Source organism: Vicia villosa, linkage group LG5 (assembly GCF_029867415.1).
Source record: "Vicia villosa cultivar HV-30 ecotype Madison, WI linkage group LG5, Vvil1.0, whole genome shotgun sequence".
In the NCBI taxonomy this organism is placed as follows: domain Eukaryota; kingdom Viridiplantae; phylum Streptophyta; class Magnoliopsida; order Fabales; family Fabaceae; genus Vicia; species Vicia villosa.
Genome location: NC_081184.1, coordinates 162,640,274 through 162,661,019, shown reverse-complemented (window position 1 = coordinate 162,661,019; position 20,746 = coordinate 162,640,274). Strand labels below are relative to the sequence as shown.

The window sequence follows — 20,746 nt, the reverse complement described above, 5'->3', positions numbered from 1 at the left end:
GCAATTTTGTATATACCAGAGGGGGTCCAATATATGCTTCAATCATCAATCCCTACATTTCATTTTCATGTTTTGAAACATTTCTAAAGGTCAATATTGGCCATAAAATTATCTGATCCTAAATGTGACAACTTATATGATCAAAATTTAAAATTATGTGAATAACAAACAACACTAGAATTCACACACAAAAATATGTAAATAAATGCAGAAAAAGAATGATCTAATACACAAAAAGTAATGTTCTCATTTGTATTATATCAACTAAAGGATAGTACAATAAAAGAATATTATTATATAACCTCAAAAAAAAAAAAAAACAAATCATCACCAGATCTAACTGGAATATTGTAGTGAGAGAGAGCACTATTGGTAACTAAGCAATACTTATAAACCTTACAAACTCTGTCAAACTGCTATGATAACTCTATAAAAGGAGTAGAAAAAAGGAATAAGATGTATATATAACTTGGCACACATTAAATTATTCATTTGAAAGTGTTTCGATGCTGCAACTATACAATAGCAGGAAGGAAATTTTAGTGCTTCCTAGCGTTCTTGAGGCTTCTTACTGTCATGACAAGCTTTTGTCTTTCACCTTCTACTTCTGCAAATTTGAGACTCATTTCTGAGTATCTTTCTTGTAACTCTTTTAGTTCAGTTCTCATTGAGATGTCTTTTTCTTTCAATGATGATAATTCAGTTAAAACATCACTGAGTCGGTTATCGCCGTTGTTACCCACTACTGGTATTTCTGCTTCTTTCTCGGACAAATGTGCGTGACTGTCGAGGTCAGAAAATAATCAAAATTGAAACAAATCAATAACTTCAATTGGTATTTAAAGTAAAGTATGTATTCTTAATGCCATAGGGAAAAGAAAAGGACGTGCAATGAGAGTAGAAAGCAACCAAACCTCTTGAGTGATGACACTACCGCGTCATTTTCATCCAAGGCGCATGAAGTATCATTTGTAGTAGTAAAACTCCTATCCGCGGCAACCTGTTTGATGCACATACCAATGTAAATTTATGTCATAATTCACTAACCAACAATTCAGTGATATAATCTTAACCAAGATACCAAGCAAGCCATGCATTATAATGTGAATTTCATGTAACCAAAAATACTATGAAACGTTGCTTAAGACAAATCATATGTGACGGGGAAAATGTTGACATTCTGTTTTTCCCATCATTCATCAAAGCACTATGATGAATATGCTAATTGAGTAATATGCTAAAAAAAAAAACATAACATTGGCATAAAGTTTAAGACATTAAGTGTCGCGATGTACAAAGTAGTATATACCTTGATGCTTTGATTGAGTTCCTCCACTTTGTCCTCCAGTTCCGCAATTTTGGATTGAAGCTCCCTTTCCTTCTCAAAAAGTGAAGATGCTGATTTTTTCAAGGCAATATCTTTTGACTTTATCTGGTCCTGCCATAAACGAATCATTTAATTAGCGAACGATCATTGATTAAAAGTAAATTAGTTCTATCCTTGGAAAAATGCAGTGGAATGAAAATAATGATTAGTAGATGAAAATATATAAAGAGGAATTAAATTTGATATCATGCGTTTTACTCAAAGGACCTGTCTGCTCAGAGCACTGAGATTCGTAAAAATTTACCTTGAGCGTTTGTATTTTCTCTTTCAGGTTTGTCATTTCTTTGGAGTTCTGAGAAATTAAAGTACTTTTTTCAGCTAATGCATCGTCCTTCTTTTTCAGTTCACCGTTAAGTTGGAATATTTGCTTTCTTAGTATTTCTTTCTCAGTCTCATCATCAATATGAGAACGTTCCAGGTCACTATATTGAGCTTTAAGTGCTTCTAACTCTGAATGCAAGAGTTTACCCACTTTCTCTTCTTCGTCTTTGAGATGCCTCGTCCTATTTAGCTCATCAAGTGACTGTTCTGCTTCCTTCTTCAACAGGGAAATTGTACTCACAAGCTCGTTTCTCTCTTCCTTTTGAGTATTTAAGAGGGTCTCATATTCCTCGAGTGATTTCTTCATAAGTTCCAAGTCAGAACTTGAGACTTCTTTTTGTTTTACTTGCTCAGATAAGCATGAGATTTCCACTGTAAGCTTTTCATTCTCAGCTTTTAGCAACTGGAAATCCCTGCCAACAAGTTCATCGTGCTTTTTCTGATTCTCAAGTTGCATGGACTTGTCATCAATTTCCAGCAACATCTGTTGCATCTGAACTGTCATGGTATCTATTTTGTCGGAAAGTTCATTCACTTTTACTTCATAATCAGCTTTGACTGACTGAAGCTCTTCTTTGACATTACGCAGCATTTCCTCCAGTAGTTTTTTCTGCACGCGAAGTTCACTTGCTTCCCTAAGCGCTCTCATGGTGGCCGTCTCATTTGCCTCAAATGTCGTGGCCATTTGCATTGATAGCTTTCTAAATTCGTCTTGAAGCCTCTCTGCAGTATTAGCATTTTTAAGTCTGGTGCATCGCAAAGCTTCCTCTGCTCGAATCGCTCTCTGCTCTTGCTCAACCTTGTCATGTGTCACTGAATCTAAATCAGATTCAAATCCTTGTGCTTGTTTCTCCAGTTCCTCCTCTAATATGTGAATTTGGTTCTCAAGAGACTTGATGGTTTCCAAAGAATTTGAGAATTCTTCCGACTGTTTCTTGAGTTGATTTTCCAGATTCTGGATATGCGTTTCAAATTCGTCTATGCCAGGAGGAGGAGAGCATTCATACTGTAATTTTAACTGTTCTTGCAGTTCGCTTTGTTCCAGCTTATATGCAATGTCATGGTTTTCCTGTTTCAAAATTTCATAGTCTAGTGCAAGCTGCTCCATCTGCATCTCTAACTCATCTTTGTCTCGCCTATACATCTCTATTTCACCGTAGAGATCCGTGATTTTTTTCTCGAGTAAGTGTGTCTCCTTGGGACTGTTCTGATTCTTAACAAGCTCGTCCAATTCCTTTTGTTCATCATCATCTGTTTCACAATTAGAGACGCTTCTCCCAAAACCATGCGAGTTTTTAGTCTGTTTGTAATTACTGGAAAGACTAAGTATTTCGCTATTTTTCTGCTCCAACATTGCATCGAGATCCTGAACAGCGAGAACTAGTTCAGCATTTGATTCCTGTGTCTTGTTTAACTGTAGTCTAAGATTTGCATTCATGTCCTTCTCGTGATTTAATTCTTGTCTGATTTCTTCAACAAGAGTATGAAGATCCCCGCTTTCCATTAGTGACCTGCTACTCACTTTGGCATCGTCCCTTCGTTTGCGAAAAGACTTGAAGTTTTCGCATTCTATCTTGAGTGTATCTCTTTCCTCTTTCAAGCTGATAACTTCCTTTGTAAGTTCCTGCCCTCTTTTACTTTCCTTTACGATTTGTTTCCGAAGAGTCTGAAGTTCCATGTCTGACACATCCACCTGCCTTGCCAAAACAGTAACCTCAGCCTTGAGCTTTTCATACTCTATATCGGATGCCTGATGGGATCTTTCCCTAGGAAGAGCATCGTGAGAGCCATGTATTGAACCTTCCGTACTGAGACCATGCTCTGACCCGCCTGAAGAATCTCGGAAGTGTGACGATCTCTGATGTACATCATACAATGATGATAAAGCATTTACCGCAGGCTTATGAGCCTCAGAAAAGTGGTTAGTAACTGAAGGAACACCGATTTTTGTGGGATGGATGCTGGTATTTCGTAGTCCAAGTTCTCGGGGAGTATCAAGTCCAAAGCTTCCGTCAGAACTCGACAATGTAACATCAGATCCACTAGATGTCCTACAATCAGCACTCAATCCAGCTCTTTCCGAGTTTCCATTGCCAGACACATCCTGTGAAATCTACAAAGAAAGACGAAATTTAGTAATTTCAAACATATATATCGAGTAAAAGTAAATTTACAATCATTCCTTGGCCCAATGAGTGAAACCTTACTTCAGAAGAATCACTTTTAGTCTGCGAAACTGCATCTCCATTGCTTAAATAAGTTCTTAAACTCTTATCATTAGGTTTCAATTTGGTATCCTCACACTCCTCTTCTTCTCTGCAAATGTTAATCAACAAGAACAAAATCCGTCATAAAAACCAGTCGAGCACAAGGCTAAATCCATACCCGTAAAATGAAAAAACTAACCAGAACAATCCTTATACCTTTTATCATTATTCTCTTGTAATCTCTGGATCGATACCTGCACATTACATCACGCAAAAAACTCAGAACCACTAAAAGCAATGTTGCACAAAATTGTCTTCTACTCAAATTCTTGAGTACTTTTCACAGAAAAAAATCATAAAATTGCCAAGATCAAACACTAACATGCAAGACAGCATCAGAATGAGAATTCTTGATAGGAAGAGCAACATTTGAAATCTTCGTAGCTTCTGCATAATCAGCAAAATCAACAGAAACATCTCCAAACGTACTAGCTTTCGATAAACCCTACACATAACACAAACCATATCACAATCACACCACATTCACACAACAAAACACAAAACCAACAAGTCAACAACAACAAAAACTCATATATACCGTAGAAATCACAAAATAATAAACTCTTTCACCGAATCTCCCATTCTTCGGGTCACGAATAAACTTAACAGTTTCATAAACCGGATTCTCCCATTTACAAACTCCATTGTTAATCACCGCTTTCTCTAATCTGGTAGTAGGTTTCCCAATATCTCCAGGCACTATAGAAAGTACCAAAGAATCAACCACACCAGATTGCACCACCTGAAATAAAAAAATATTACCAAATTAAAAATCTATAATACAGTTAGTTAGTTAGTTACATTTAGAAAGCATTAAAAGAGTTGAACAAGAATTAGAAATGAATTTAATGAAAGAATGTGAAGAAGTTAACACCACAACACAACACAACACAACACCTGAGTGACATGGAAGTGGAGTTTGAAAACGGCTTTGACCTTGTTTTTCTCACTCCTCCATCTAAACATTTTGGATGAATCAATGAGAGTGAGTGAGTTTGTTAGGAATGTAAGTGATCCGGAAACATAGGAATTGACGGTGGTTCCGGTGACCGGAAAAGAGAGTGTTCCGGTGATCCAGCGTTGAAGAGTGAAGAAGGTGTATTAGAGGAAGAGAGAGTGAGTAGATCTCATACATACAGCACGGCTTTTGTGTCTTGTTGTTTGTCTTACTGTCTTTTGCCTCTTGCTACAGTGTTTTTAAAATGGCCAACTAGAATTATAATATTCAATTCGAAGTTTCTGTGTATAAGGAATTGTTTTTTATTTAGGGTAAGTTTTTTTTAATTAATCTATCAAATTTTCCTATTTTATATTTTAAAAGTATTTTCTTTTTTTTTTACAGTATAGAAATAATATTAAAATAGTTTTAAAATTGAAAAGGAATAAAAGGATAGAGACAAAAATAATTGAAGGGAGTCGTTGGAACAGTAAGAATGGCTTGAATTAGAGAATTCAAATCTGAGTGAGTTACGTACACTAAGCTACCAATTTTGCTTCAATCAAAACAGAGACGTTTAAACAAACTTCAAGCGTAGGTATAAATATACATCTTCGGATTAATTTCTAGTACAAGTACAGAATAATTTATTTATTAGAGCCATTATTGAAACTTTTAGTGTGTACTTCTAGTTGTTCAATTTATTTATTTTCATTAAAGAAATTACCACGTGTATGTTTTAACACTCTCTTCTATTTAGTATTTACCAACAACTTCTATGGCAGTGGCACCCTTCCAAAATTGATTAATTTTCTTGTAATAAAATTGATTTTTAAAATTTTGGGTTGGTCATTTTAGTTATTTCATTTTAGTTTTTAGACAAATTGATCAATGATGTATTTATCTATTCCTAAGTCCTAACTAAAATGACCAGTATTTATCTATTCCTAACTAGTTTTCAGTTTTCGCGCACAAAAATCATGGTGATTATTTAAAGCATTGAGAATATAAGTTGAATAGCCATAAATATAACGACAAAATTTAGGTACAATTTTTTAGGTGTGGTTCTTACTATTTTCTAATGAAAATATGACAAATGTATAATTTTCTCTTACACGTATGCAAATTTTTCCTATTTTCACTCACTAAATGATATTTAAGTATATTTGTCATATTTTTATTGGAAAATAGTAAAAACCACACCTAAGGAATTGTACCTAAGTTTTGTCCTAAATATAATTATATGCTCTACAAATTAGTTAGCAATTTGAATCATGGATCTCTAAATTCTAATTTAATTGAAAGAAGTCATTATTATTATTGTTAAGTGGGATATCATCATTTAATTTCAAAGTCACATGTGCGAGAGTTTTTAGCAATTATTACCATTTCGTTTATAAAAAATGATTAGAAAAATATTTTTTTCATTAACAAGAGCGATTTAATGCAGACTAATTATTAGAGAGCATTAAGTTGTTATCTTGTTTTTGTCATAAATCTCAAGATAAAGATTTTGTTTATGAGTTAAATTAGGGGTGGCAAAACGCGTTCGATCTGTTGAACATGTCCGTTTTATCCACACTTTAGTGCGGGGCGGACAAAAGTTTAAACTCGCACCTTCTACTGTGACTGTCCCACCCTCTTCCTGCCCCCATTTTTTGTGGACTTTTGCAGGCATGTGCAGTTACATGAATTGTTGTATATTTAGACATAAAAGGTGCAGCATCAACAAGTTTGCATCGCCCTCATTTTTGGTGCGGAGCGAACCAAGGTTTTAGATTCGCACCCTCAAGTATATTCTCCCCCCTCTATTTTTTTGCGGGCTTTTACGGAGCAGGTCTAAACGGGACGAGCATGTTTGCCACCATAATTTAATTGAATGGTAGAGGTAAGTGATTTTTTCTTCTTTAATTGTTTGATGGTGCATTATCACATCAACATTTTCCACCTTAAGTAGGTTATCACATTTTTAATCCAATTGTATGAACCACGCTCAGTCCTCCAACAAGTCGAATTAGACATAGATATAAATGTAGAGAACTTTAAAAAAGCCTACAACACTAGAATGATCATCGCATTAAACTCACAACAAACGCAACACAATGTTTATTGGGACTTAGATATAATCTTCGACAAGTCGTTAGGAAGTCTAAAAGTCGTGACCAATGTTTATTGGGACTTTTAATGTGTGCAGACTAGGAGGTATGATAAAGAAATAAGTCAACGTTTAAAAAAATCTCATTCAAAATGGATACTCATATTTCATGGGTGTTATATCTTTAAGATAAAGATATGTCGTTAGGTTGACGAGTCTGTGTTGTATATAACTATCATTGGTCTCGATTATCTATCAATTTGTGAGTTTTGTGTATAAATATAATAGTTCTTCAATCAAGGCTAAGGGGCTAAAGGGTCTGATCATCGAGCATGCTCGTGGGTTCGGGCCCACGATGGGAGCCAATAATCTAACCTCAAGTTCATTTTACTTCGTCTACGAGGTATTGTATGCTTTAGGCTTTGTGAAAGACCTTCAGGTTTTATTAGTTGGAAAAGGCACATTGCTCTATTACCGAGTGTATGGTGTTGTATATAGACTATTCATGGTCTCAACTCCCATACAATTTTTATTTTTTTTGTATACTAGCCCCCTCCTCATCCCCCAAGTCAAGGCTAAAAGGATAAATGGTTTGATCCTCAATAATGCATATGGATTTGGGCTGCATAGTGGACATCAATTCCTTTATCTAAAGTCCACTGCACCGTGTCTGCGAGATATTGTATGTATGCTTTGATTTTTAATAAAGATTTTTATGGTTTCATCCTTCAAAGAAAAAGTCTTATTGGCTTGAAGAGTGTAAGAGTTGGATATAAATTACTTTTTATCTCAATTTTTAAACAATGTAAAACTTTTTTGTGTACCTAAACAAAACACAAATTCAATTTTTAAACAATGTAAAACTTTTTTGTGTACCTAAACAAAACACAAATTACATATTTTAAGAAATTTTTAGTGGGATTTAAAAATGTGGCGAACATGAATCTATCTTGTACATGTGATATCAGGGTCGGTCCTTTGAATTTGGGTGCCTTGGGCGAATCAAAAGAGTGGTACCCCTATAATTTTTTTAACAATAAATACATAAGGATAAAAGAAATAATTGAATAAAAACACATTTTCATTTGACATTATGCAAAAAGAATACAAGTATGGATCTTTGAATCAATGTTTATACTATATCAAAACATAATCCACTATAAAGAGAGTTATTCTTCTTCTCCTTCTTCTTTTTCTTCTTCTTCTTCTTAATTTAATTTTTTTCCTATAAAAAAAATTGACCAAACATTTAAAATTATTTAAATATCATCAATTTGGCTTCTTTTTTTTTTTTGCAAAATCATTAATAATTTGGTCATAATCAAGGTTTTTCAAAAAATTATTTTCAATTGAAATCAACACAAGACTATTTAATCTATCTTGTGACATTGTAGATCCTAAATAAGATTTTAATGATTTTAATTTAGAAAAACTTCTTCCTGCAGATGCAACTCTGATAGAAATAGTCAATATCATTCTATAAGTTATGCATGCATTAGGAAAATAATTAAAAATCTTTAAAGAACTAAATATCGTATAGCTTGATTTTGATTCAACGGTTAAATCTTCTCTAATAACTTTCAATTCTTCAAACAAAATTTCACCATCAAGATCAATAGCTTAATCCAAATTTGACACGGTCAGAAGATTTCTAACCTATCAAATAACATTATCAATAATATATATTAATATTCTCTATATCATTATTTTAATTTTAGTGCCTCAATTAAATTGTTTAGTTGTTAAAATTATAGATATATTAATTTATTTTATTTTAGAGGAATTAATTGATTTTATTCTACTATATAGGAAATTACATTCTTTTATAGGAATTAATTTATAGGATATAGGAATTAATTTATTTATAGGAAATTACATTCTTTTATTAATTTTGACTTTGTAGTGACCCTATAATTTTGTTAACCAGTATTTTAAAAAAAAATTCTAACAAATATTTTTATAATATAATTTTTTTTTAATATATATAGAGATAAAAAAAAAATTGGTGCCCCTAAAATTATGGGGCCCCGGGCTCCCGCCCTACGAGCCCATGCTCAGGGCCACCCCTGTGTGATATATTAAACTACTTCAGATTGAAAACTTCAAAATACAGCATTCTATAAATTATTTTTGTCAATTCTAAATATTTTGAGAGTTCATGACAATAATTTGACTTGTTAAAGGATTCCTTTTATGGGTATCATATTTATATTGGATACTTAAATTAAGGGACCCGCTAATGTATGTAGTTTTGTGTATTTTCTTTGCTTCTTACGTTGATATTGTACAAAACTAAACTACTGGCCCCACACATAATCACAAATGAGTAATCAAGATCTTTTAATAAGAAAAAGCATCCAAAAAATATTATATTTTTTAATTTTCAACACGCCTCAAAATATATTTATTTCTTATTGATGAAACGTATGAGAAAAAAATAATAATTAAGTAAAAATTATTATTTGTATTTTTTTAATCTATTGTTATTAAAATATCAAGTAATTAAGTAAAAAAATGAAATTCAACTCAAGCAGATTTTAGAAAAAAAAATATTCATGTGACACCAATAATTTTTTCCAATTTTATGTGTACTTGCGGTAAGTAAGTACAATAGAAGATATTTTCATTTTAAAAACAATCACTAATTTGTCATTTTGATATATTTTATGTGGTTTATTTTTTATTGTAATAGATGCCTACCCTCACTTAAAAATTGGTAAATTCTTAGGTACCCTCTTGTTTCAATGGGTACCAATACCCAAGTGAAGTGGGCCAATTAAAATGGGCCATTTGTCTTATTTAATTGACATTTTATTTAATAATTTTTAAAAAAAAATTAAAAAAGAAATTTATATTATTGCAGAAATAACTTTGGCTACTCGACAAAATATTAAGGTTTACACTTCCTATTTTGATCAAACTAATTTCGGTTAAAGTGTGGCAGCAGTGCCTTTCAATATCAGCATCAGGTATTCGGTGAATGCCCAAGAAGTTGTATGTTAAAGGTGTAGGTTTTTCATTTAATTGTTTTGGAGCCCAACTAAAAGTTTTCACAGCAGAGTGTAATTTTTGTTTCATCCGCAACTGGAACCGGTACTGCTGTTAAAAAGTGGCACAAATATGATTCAAGGAAAGAAACTATTATTAAAAAAATGAGACAGTAGGTTTTCATTACCTTTTGGGATTTGATGGTGTTTTGTATCCATACTGTTTTTATTTCTGTCACAAATTATTCATTATTATAGATAGATTTACTATAATTTTGAATTAATTTTACTGATCCTTTATTAATAATATCGGTGGATGAATATTATATAATTAAGTTTAATAGTTGGACTATTGAATATTTGAAGTAAATAAGTTACTCACCGAAATTTATTAAATTGATGAACGGATGAAAAAGGAGGAAGATGAAAGTCGGAAGAAGTAAATTTCCGGAAAAATGGAGATGAACGGCGGGAGGAAGAAGAAGGAAGAAATATTGGGTTTGTGAAAAGAAAACAAGCAAAAGAGAAGAAAAAAACGATAAAGTGAAGTTGATGGGTTAATGAAATGGTTTAATTATTATTAATATAATAATTTTTTATAAATAAATTTAATATTAATAATTTAAATTTAAATTGGATAAGTGAACCTATTAAAATTAGACATGTCATACAGGGTACCGGTACCCAATATAATATGATGGGTACTGGAGTGTTCACCGAAAAAATTAAATAGAAAACTAAGTAGTTGAAATCTAGTGGCTAATTATTTTCTTAAGAAAATAATGATGAAAATTAAATAATAAAAAAATAGAAACATGGAGAAACTCAACTACAGTGAACATATTCCCTCGTCATCTATCAATTCTCATGAATTATAAAAGTACATAATTTATAGTCTATCTTTCAATGTTTCTTATAATTTGAATTTAGTTGGCTTTAAAGTTGGTCATATGAAGAGAGTGAGGGGAGCTCAAGCGAGTCATAGGAAGGACACCATCATGCATACATTCTTAATAAATTTGACACTTTCATGTCAATTTTAAACATCATGATTATGTTGCAAGAAATAAATTTTTAAAAATTATTTCTCAACCTAATAAAAATAAATAAATATAGTTTTTACAAAATAATAATCATTGTTAGAAATTCACACATACAATTGTGAGTATAAGAGTTATCGAAAATCTTAAGAGATTAGGGGTTAGGTAAATGAATCGTCTCTCTTATAAATTTAATATTCTTCACATTTTATCCAGCTTCCGTCCTCCCACTAAACTGAATCATGACTCTGATATCATTGTTGGGGGAGTAACAAAATCATAAATAACAAGAAGTTTTCTTTCAAACAATTTAATTGTTGTGTGTTAGGAGTTGAGTTGGACTAGTATTTGCAAACAAAATAAATATAATTTTATTATCTGGTAAGACAAGGTGAGTGTCTAGTAATTGAGGGACAAAATCACAATTCTAAAAAAGTGAAGGGTACCATTCATGTCCCAAATCAATTCATGCCACAACTGCCAAACCTAACCACAGTCCACACATAATAAAATAGGGGTCCATCCATCACCTATTCCTATCACAATCTACTACAAATTTACCTTGATGAATACTGTAAACATCAAATCCCAAAAAGTTTGGATCTCTAGTGTTTACCTCTTCAGGCAAATTAAACAAGTCCATATGTTAGCATTTTCTTGACTAGACATAAACTATAATCTTGTTGAAAGCTATAGAATGTATGCCAATTATGGCAGCACCAGTTTTGATGTGTGTGTATGTCAATTGGCATCTATTCAATTAAAGACAAAGTGATTCCTTCATTAAATCAGTTTACTTTTAGGGTGTACAAATTGTTAAATTTGTGGAATCATACATAAACTTATTTTAAACTTACTTTTAATCTTTGATTTATTATTTAAATATTTTAATGACTTAGATGCAATACAACTTGATTTTTTAGCTTTATGGTTTGCCATAATGTCATTTAAAATTGGGTCATAAATTTTTTGTTATGTATTTATGTATTAAAAGGTATATTTAAATGCAAATAATAGATTAGTATTTTTTTCATCAACAAAATTGACTTCGCTTTTTTGTTAATTTAATATATTTCTTATTATTCGTAATAACTCTTTTTGTCGAAAATACAACACCATTTTTTATTTTAAGTATTTTATTTTATGTACTATGTTTTTAGTAGATTAAATCACAAGTTTTAGTTCACTTATGAGATTAAAGCTCGAAAAATATCCTATGAATAATTTGTGCAGAAAGTGTGTGTTCGTGCTTGAGTATTTGATGTTTGAATATTGGTGAATGAGATAGAAATTTTAATTAGAACAATGCAGAATTGTTTGAAGAAATGAAGTAAACAAAGAACACCATAAAAGTAAAATATAATGCTTTGATTAATGAATTAAAAAAGAGACGCAAATTCGTACATGTTTCCTCACAAAATATTTTTTCTGTGACTTGGATACTCAAGTTCTATAGAGAATATTGATAAAATTTGTGAACCTTGATTACATGAATGAAATCGACTTATATACTAAATACTTCAACAACAATCGGTAACGGTTACTTATCCATGACTCGACAGATATCTTAGCACGTGGGCTTCTTTCTGATTGGCTTCCTCGTGTCTTTAGTTCTTAATTGCCTCTCTCGAACACATGTTCAAGCCTTATAGTTGTTTCTGTCGATAATCAATTTTTTCCCGTCGAATATGCCAAATTACTACAAACCTTTTCGAGATTCTGAACAAGTTTTGAAGAGAGAGCGATCATAATCATGTGGATCTGTTCCTGAGACTCCTCCAAACCAGAATTAGTGAGTCTCTAGGTCATCTAATCTTTGGACTCAAGAACATACTAAGTCCCAAACACCTAATAGGCGAGTCAAACTCACTACCTTAGTCGAAATAATCAGTATGTCGAAAACTGTAAATTGGTCATCTTGTACTTAGTTATTTTTACACATTTCTCACACTTTCCTGTCGAGAATTGAAGTTTAAATTCTCAGGCTAACAATTATTCATAATATTTTATATGCTACTTGAAAGTGTGAGAAAAGTGTGAAATGATCAGTATGTCAAAAATATATAGTTTTCTTTAAACATCAAGGATATGTTACATGAAAATTTTCTATTCATAATCACTCACATTCTCCACGAAGACTATCAATGTGCAAATTGTTGGCTTAATTATTTAAGTAATCAGTTATGAGTTGACATAATCAATTATTAATAAATTATTGTCAATTATTATTAAATACTTATTATTGATGAATTGTATTATTGAGTTTTGCCTTTGAATGAACTGTGGTGATTTTAAAATTTTATTTAATCAGAGACATGATGCCACACTGATTATTGAATCAATGTGCGAGATAAGATGGTCTAAAATAATATATGAACGATTGAGAAAGTAATAAATAAAAGACAAAAAAAAATTTAAACTTAATTTGATGCAAATGTCACATATGCTTGGAGGTCAAAAGTCCAGTTGAAAAGAAATTCACTAATAATAAGTTATAGTTAATAGTATATACAATTTTATCTGAACTATACCTAATTCATAGCCTTTTCTAATATTATCCGTGAATTTTAACTCTTGATTCCTGTGAATCTAAGAGTCTCTCACTTCCAAGTGTTTGTAAGTCTTTAGTAATAAGATTGTAATAAACTTCACAACAACAAAAAACCACAACTCTGTCTCTAAAAGAATGGTAGAAAATAACATAGAACAAATTTGAACAACACCAATACACACTTTCTTTCTTAATTAGAAAAACATCCACTACATGTCCATGCGAGGAGATCAATTGGGCTAGAAGTTCTATTAGGATATATTTCAAAAAAAATTCATAACATATACAATCTTTAACAAAATAAATCAAGAAGATTATGGAACAAAGTAAATTTTTACAAAATACACATTTCCAAAATAAACCACATTGTCTAGAACAACTTTTTTTTGTTATTTTGTCCGGGTGAGACCATAATTTTTATCTTATTTAGCAATCATTTCATATTTCTTGTCATTAACAATAACATTTATGAACTTTATCATTGATTTTGTATGATTGTTAAACACCCGACACACCTCGCTATTAATGGAATAGCCAAGAAAATTTCTTCATTGCTCTTTGTATCAAATTTACTTCATTGTTCACGATTAATAAAAATATAGCATATATTGCAAAACACATGAAAATATTTCATGTTAGGCCTTCTCCCCCTCCATATTTCATAATAAGTGATAGTGGCACCCGGGTGAATTGTTACTCGATTGTGAATATGTTCGACAATATTCATTGCTTCAAACGAAAAATTATATGGAAGGTGTTTGGTGTGAATCATAACTCTCACAATTTCTTGTAAGGTATGATTCTTCCACTCAACAATACCGTTCTAATGAGGTGTGATGGGGACAGAGAATTCATGAGCAATCCCTTCAACAATGTAGTAGGATGAGAACTTGGAATTCTCAAATTCTCTGCCATGTTCACTTCGAATGTGAATGATCTTGCCAATCTCTTAGTCCTTTTCACATTGTAGATAACAACAAAGAGTTTCGAAGAAACGAAGGTGTCAGACTTCTCAGGAATAAACTTAACTCAAATGTATTTGGATTAGTTATCAACACACAAAAACACATCTCTTCCCTCCAAGACTTTTAACTTGTATGAGACCCATAAAATCCATATGAAATAATTCAAGAACATAAGTAGTGGTAAGATGCCGCATCATCATATGAGACATCTTGGTTTTCTTCAAAACCTGTCAATCTCCACACATCTTCACTTAATGAATCTATAGATCATGTATGTCAACAATAGCCTTTTGCACAACAATCTTCCTCATACTTATCAGATTCATATGACCTAACTTACTATGCGACATCTTGGTTTCTTCAATTTTATAAATTAGACAGAATTGAATATGATTGCCAATAGAGGGTGATCACATGTAACAATTGTCAATAGAGACGAACATCTTTGCAATGTCCCAGAGATGAACATTGAACTTTTCCATAGTTTCCTCCTCAAGCATTTAAAATTTGGTAATTAAGAGTTGAATCCTTTAAATCTGAACTTTGAAAGTTCCCTTACGAGTCAGTTTTAAGAATTTCTCATATGTCTTAATCACTAATACAGGTTTTAATGATCCTGAAAATATTCTTGTCAACTCTATTATAAATAATCATAAGAGCATGAGAATTTCTAAGAGCAACTTCATCTTTAATAGGGTCTAGTTCTTTTCCAGTTGTAGGGATTCATAACTATCATCATCTTTGATTGTAGGAGGTGTTCATCCAGTGATAACAACATTCAAGGTCTTGTTGACCATGGATTTGACAAAAGAAACCATGTGAGGGTTCCCGTAGTCATAATTCATTCCATAAAGATTTGGCGGGCGGATAAAAAATCCTCCCTCCTTGATATTGTCCATCTTAAATAGAAAAGGGAATGGTAGAAAATAACATAGAACAAAGTTGAACACAACTCAGACACATTTTTATTTCTTATGTAATAACAAATTTGACTCATTATGTTAACTCTTATGAGCGGCCTATGCACTCAGCCATTCAATTATATAATCGTTGTACCATTAAACTATTAATACGTATCGTTGAAAATCTAAATGGCCGCGAGAGTAGTTTGTCTCTCATCCTTGTTCTCTTACCGATTGTCTTTTCATTCATAAACGATACATGGTTCATAATCATCTTTAAATATGTAAAAATGCTATAACTTGTACCTATCATCAGGTTTTAAAAAACAGCTGCGGTCGCGTAAAAGCTTTTGTGATTTCGGTCGGTACGAGTGTCGCGACAATAATTATAGTTGTTACAATGTGAATTAATCATAATTTGTTCTTCAATATAAAAAACAATGATAACATATCAATATCAGCACCTACAAAAACCGTTTTGTCACGCAGGTTTTCGCACGAATTTTTTTAAAAACCTTGCATATAATACATTAAAATGCAACAGTGATTTCGTGTAGAAGCTTCTTCTAATCCAGACATTATGGTGCACAGTTATCCTCTTTTAATACTTAACAACATCCTTACAGTTGATGCATCAACAACTTTCTAATTTAAAAACTCAAATTTTCTCTCTTTTTCTTTGGTCTTGTAAAAAAAACTAGGAGAAACTTATTAATGGATACATTAGTCCATTTTATTACAAAAAGAAACAAAAATATGAACCATGGAGATATTGATATTATTTAGCATGTCATCATCATAGGGCCAGAAGGTCCCATGCATCATTTTCAACGAGGGGGGCCCTTGATTCACTTTTCTCACCATGTTTTCCACTTTTGAACTTTACCATAAAAAATTAAGGAAATTTCTTCACCCACCTCCTAACCTTCTTGGTCACCTCCGGTGAATTTACCAAAATACCTCTAGTTTCAGAAGTTCATTTCCGAAAACATACTTTTATTGAAAAAAAAAGGTGTTTTCGAAAATGCACTCCCGAAAACACGAAAAAAATGTGTTTTCGAAGATTCATTTCCGAAAACACCCCTTTTTTGAGTTTTCGGAGATGCATTTCTGAAAACACCCCTTTTTGGGAGAGGGGTGTTTTCGGAGATGCATATCCAAAATATTCCAAGACCAAATTGGTCTTGGAATGTTTCGGATATACACTTCCGAAAAAATTCAATAATTATTAAAAAATTAAAATCAAGGTGAATCAATACAATTAATAGGCATAAAATGAAAGTGAATCAATAAAATGAAGGTGAATCAATAAAATCAAGGTGAATCAAAATTTCCTAAACAATTTTAAAGTTAAAAATTATTTTACTAACTTATATAAATCAAAAACATCTTAATTTCATAAGTAAATTTTGAATTATATAAAATTAAATATAAAATTTATTCATTAAATAAAATTAAGACAAAACCTTTTTTAATTTTTTTAAACTAAATAAAAAATTATAACTCATTTTTAATTATGAATCAGAATAGAAATATATAAATATATAATCATAATTATTAATTTTGTAAGTGAAATATATAAATATATAATATATAAATATATAATAATTATTATATAAATATATAATATATAATAATTATTATAAATTAGAACACTCATTTTTTTAATTTTTTTAATTATTATATAAATATATAAATATATAAATATATAATAATTTTTATAAATATATAATAATAATGATAATTATTATATAAATATATAAATTAAAACACTCATTTTTTTAATTTTTTTTATAAATATATAAATAAAAAATTATAACTTATTTTGTAAGTGGAATTATTTTAATTTTTTTAATTAAAATTATTTTAAATTTTAAAATATAAATCAGGATAGAAATATATAATAACTATTATTCATAACTCATAAATTATATCAAAATATATAATTATTATTATTCATTACTCATAAATTATATCAAATTTATGATATGTGAATTAATTAATATCCTAAAATTAATTTATGGGATTTTTTTAGATTTTTTTGTTGTTTCGGAGATGCATCTCCGAATTAGTCAAAATCCTAATTTTTGAGATTTTTTCGGAAATGCACTTTTGAAGTCTGGAAAAATTTAAAAAAAAAATTTCGGAAATGCATTTCCGAAGCGGGGTAAAATGGGATTTTCGCAGGGGTTACCCCATAGAGAGGTGGGTAAAGAAAAAATCAAAATTAAATCAGATTATCAATCATAAATTTAATATCACTAGTTCATAGATTCGCATCTAATGAATAACAAGCTTTAATTCCTCTCTATCAACGTATCAATAAGCCTTTTTAGGTTTATTATTAGTCAATGATCTAACTAATTAATCAAGTTTCCACCTAACTCCATTATTTCTGACATACTACTAACTAATTTTGACAATAGTCAATATTATCAGTTACTATATGTGCCAATATTATTGTGGCTATGCACCATAGTTAATGTTCATCTTCAAAGATGAATTTGCTAGTAGTGCTTTTTGTACTTTACAACTCATTGTCACAGTGGATTAATGGTGATGCATATGCTAGGGAAGGTATATAATCAAATGTGTGGATTTTACAGATGGAATGCAACAGAGTTCCATTGATAAAGCAAATTGTTTGGTCGGAATAAGAATGTGCGAAAAATTGTTACATGTGATAGAAATTCAGCTTTATCATAGATCTGGTCATGCGTAAATCATTGACTGTGGTTTAGATCCTTTGCTTGCTAAACAAACTTCCATACATTTACAATTGAGTCTATCAAATTGAGGGAAACATTTATGTTAAATATATTTTTAGGACTACAAAATCAGAAGATTTTAACTTTAATTTTTATTAAATTTTAGTTGATATTTTAGTCTTTTGCTATAATATATTATACTAGTTTGTAAGATTAATATTTATTTAAAAATGGTTTATAAAATATATATTTTTAATTTTGAAAATATTTGGAGTGGGTGGGATAGCTCAACTTATATCTGTTAGTTGAGTTAAATCAGTGTAAATTGTTTGTCTATTGTTCAATCCGTGACAGCTAAAATTTTTAAAAATAGTCTTTGTAAAAATGCATATAAAAATTATTAGTAAAAAGTTTGTTTTGATGGATTAAAATAAGTTTATAATTTTATAAAGATTAAAAACATATTTATCATATAAAAAGAAGATATCAATTTTTTGTGTAATTTATTTTTTCTCAATATTTCTTATTCTACCAATCTTTACTCCATAAAATAAGAAGAAAACAATTTTAAAATTAAAAATAGATGCACTACTTAAAAAATATAAAGGATGAGAATGAAAGTTTTATTTTATTATTGTTTTAAAAAATCAACACATTTTATATTTCTTTTTTGTTTGGTGGGTGATCAATTCTTAGGTAAATTTAAGATTATATAGAAATAGCAAGCAAATGAGCAATATACTATATATTGTGCCGTTATTTTTTTATGGTAAAATCAATCTTCTTAAAAATTATATTTATTGTCCTAAGTAACACAACATTATTATGCAGAAATCTTTGATTTTTTTTTAAAAGATTCATTGCTTCTGGTATTAGAAAACCAAAAGTATCAAAAATAAATAATATAAAAATATGTTGATTGTCGGAATATATTTTCTCATTTTTGAACACTTTACTTAAAATGTTTGAGTGTTGTATAGCCCGCATATCCAATTTACTTTAAGGTTCAAACTTTAATTCATGATAAATATATATAAATATAATATTAATTATTAACAATTTTTCATTAAAAAAAGTTAATTAGCAAATATATGTCAACTCCTTCTTATAACAATATTTGATATATGCTCAATTATTAAAATGCTACTTACTTGTTTGGTCAAGAGCACCAATAAGTGAAACGAAAAATAAAATAAAATATTAGTAATATACACCTGTCAGTGCCACTATTGATGGAAACAAAACAAGTTGAAGTAACTATCTATGCTTCATGTGGTCCGAAAATATATAGCTGGCTGATTACATATTATTTCATTACATGCTCTAAATATATAAGAATCAACTTATGTACTGTTTTCAAATTTAAATTAAACACATCAATTTCACTAAACTTAGGCAAATATTTTAGATCAAGACATAGTGAGTGAGTATAAATCAGAGAAAGAGACATGATGAGGTTATGTTGTTTGTGAGCATGCGCACACACACATACATGTGAAAGTGGTCGACCCCATGAACATCATTCATATCATCTAGCACCATAAAATATAGGCCATAGCACAGTGAAATTCACAAGAAACACTAAATTGCAATAAAGGCACATTGTTTAAATGAGTCCCTAAGAGCTCTCTAATAAATCTCCATAACACATGATTTGTGTGGCCTATTCTTAATGTGTGGCAAAACAGATCTAATCCGTCAAACATATCCATTTTATATGTGATTTTTTTACTGAACGGTCCATAATTTTTAATATGCACCATTTAATATATTTGTTCTACTCTGTAGCCCGCATATCCATCTTTATTTTTTCACTGAAGAGACTAATATTTTAAGCTACACTTTCAACTATATCCGTCTTATTTTTTTCGGCTTTTATGAGATGGGCCTTATGGGGTGGGGTATGCCCGTTTGCACCCCTACTCATTTTCATCATTTGGCGCTGAAAAATTAAAAGGAAGGAAACAAATAGATGCCAAGATGTGTTTTTGCAAAAGAATAGAGAGAATGTAAAATAAAAGGGAAAAGATAAAGAGTGTTTATGTGACATAAAATCAAGTGGTTTAGATGTTTCACGTGATCAAAGAAACCCTACTTATTACACCTTTGTTCACTTTCATCTTTATCTTTTTTTCTTTGATTCTTTTTCAAGTAACAAAATTGATGAGGTGAAAAGATTATGGGTCCGGAATTAAGTAGGAAAATAACTAAAATGATGTATAGAGACTATCATATGCATGAATGAGAAAGATCACAAGAATTAATATGAACATATTGTGTTGTAAAATAATCACCAAAGTATACATGTTTTTCTTAGACATGAGATAATATAGTTTCTGATATGATGTAATTTGTCTTGATTGAAGTGGCACTATAGTGTGAGATTGCTCATGGCTAGGTAAAAAAAAGAATGGCATTGAAGTCATAAAAGCTGAATGCAAACAAACATGAGTGGAGTTGAGGTGGTAGGGAAAGTTATTATTTTTTTGATAAATGAGTGGGGGCACTTATTAGATAAGGACAGGACCATTGTTTCTTATAAAGGCCCAAATGTGAGGCAAGCTAGGGCACATCATTTGATGTATT

General features: G+C 30.6%; 1 protein-coding gene across 1 annotated transcript; it reads right to left on the bottom strand.

Moving 5' to 3' along the window:
* Window positions 1-251: 251 nt before the first annotated feature.
* On the bottom strand, window positions 252-5,191 carry LOC131603617 (intracellular protein transport protein USO1-like). Its single transcript, XM_058876007.1, has 9 exons — window positions 4,873-5,191; window positions 4,514-4,717; window positions 4,298-4,420; window positions 4,132-4,169; window positions 3,916-4,024; window positions 1,632-3,821; window positions 1,310-1,438; window positions 915-1,000; window positions 252-783 (listed from the first exon to the last, which is right to left on the bottom strand). The coding sequence occupies exons 1-9, from the start codon at window positions 4,939-4,941 to the stop codon at window positions 540-542; spliced, it is 3,192 nt and encodes a 1,063-aa protein (XP_058731990.1). The 5' UTR covers window positions 4,942-5,191; the 3' UTR covers window positions 252-539.
* Window positions 5,192-20,746: the final 15,555 nt, after the last annotated feature.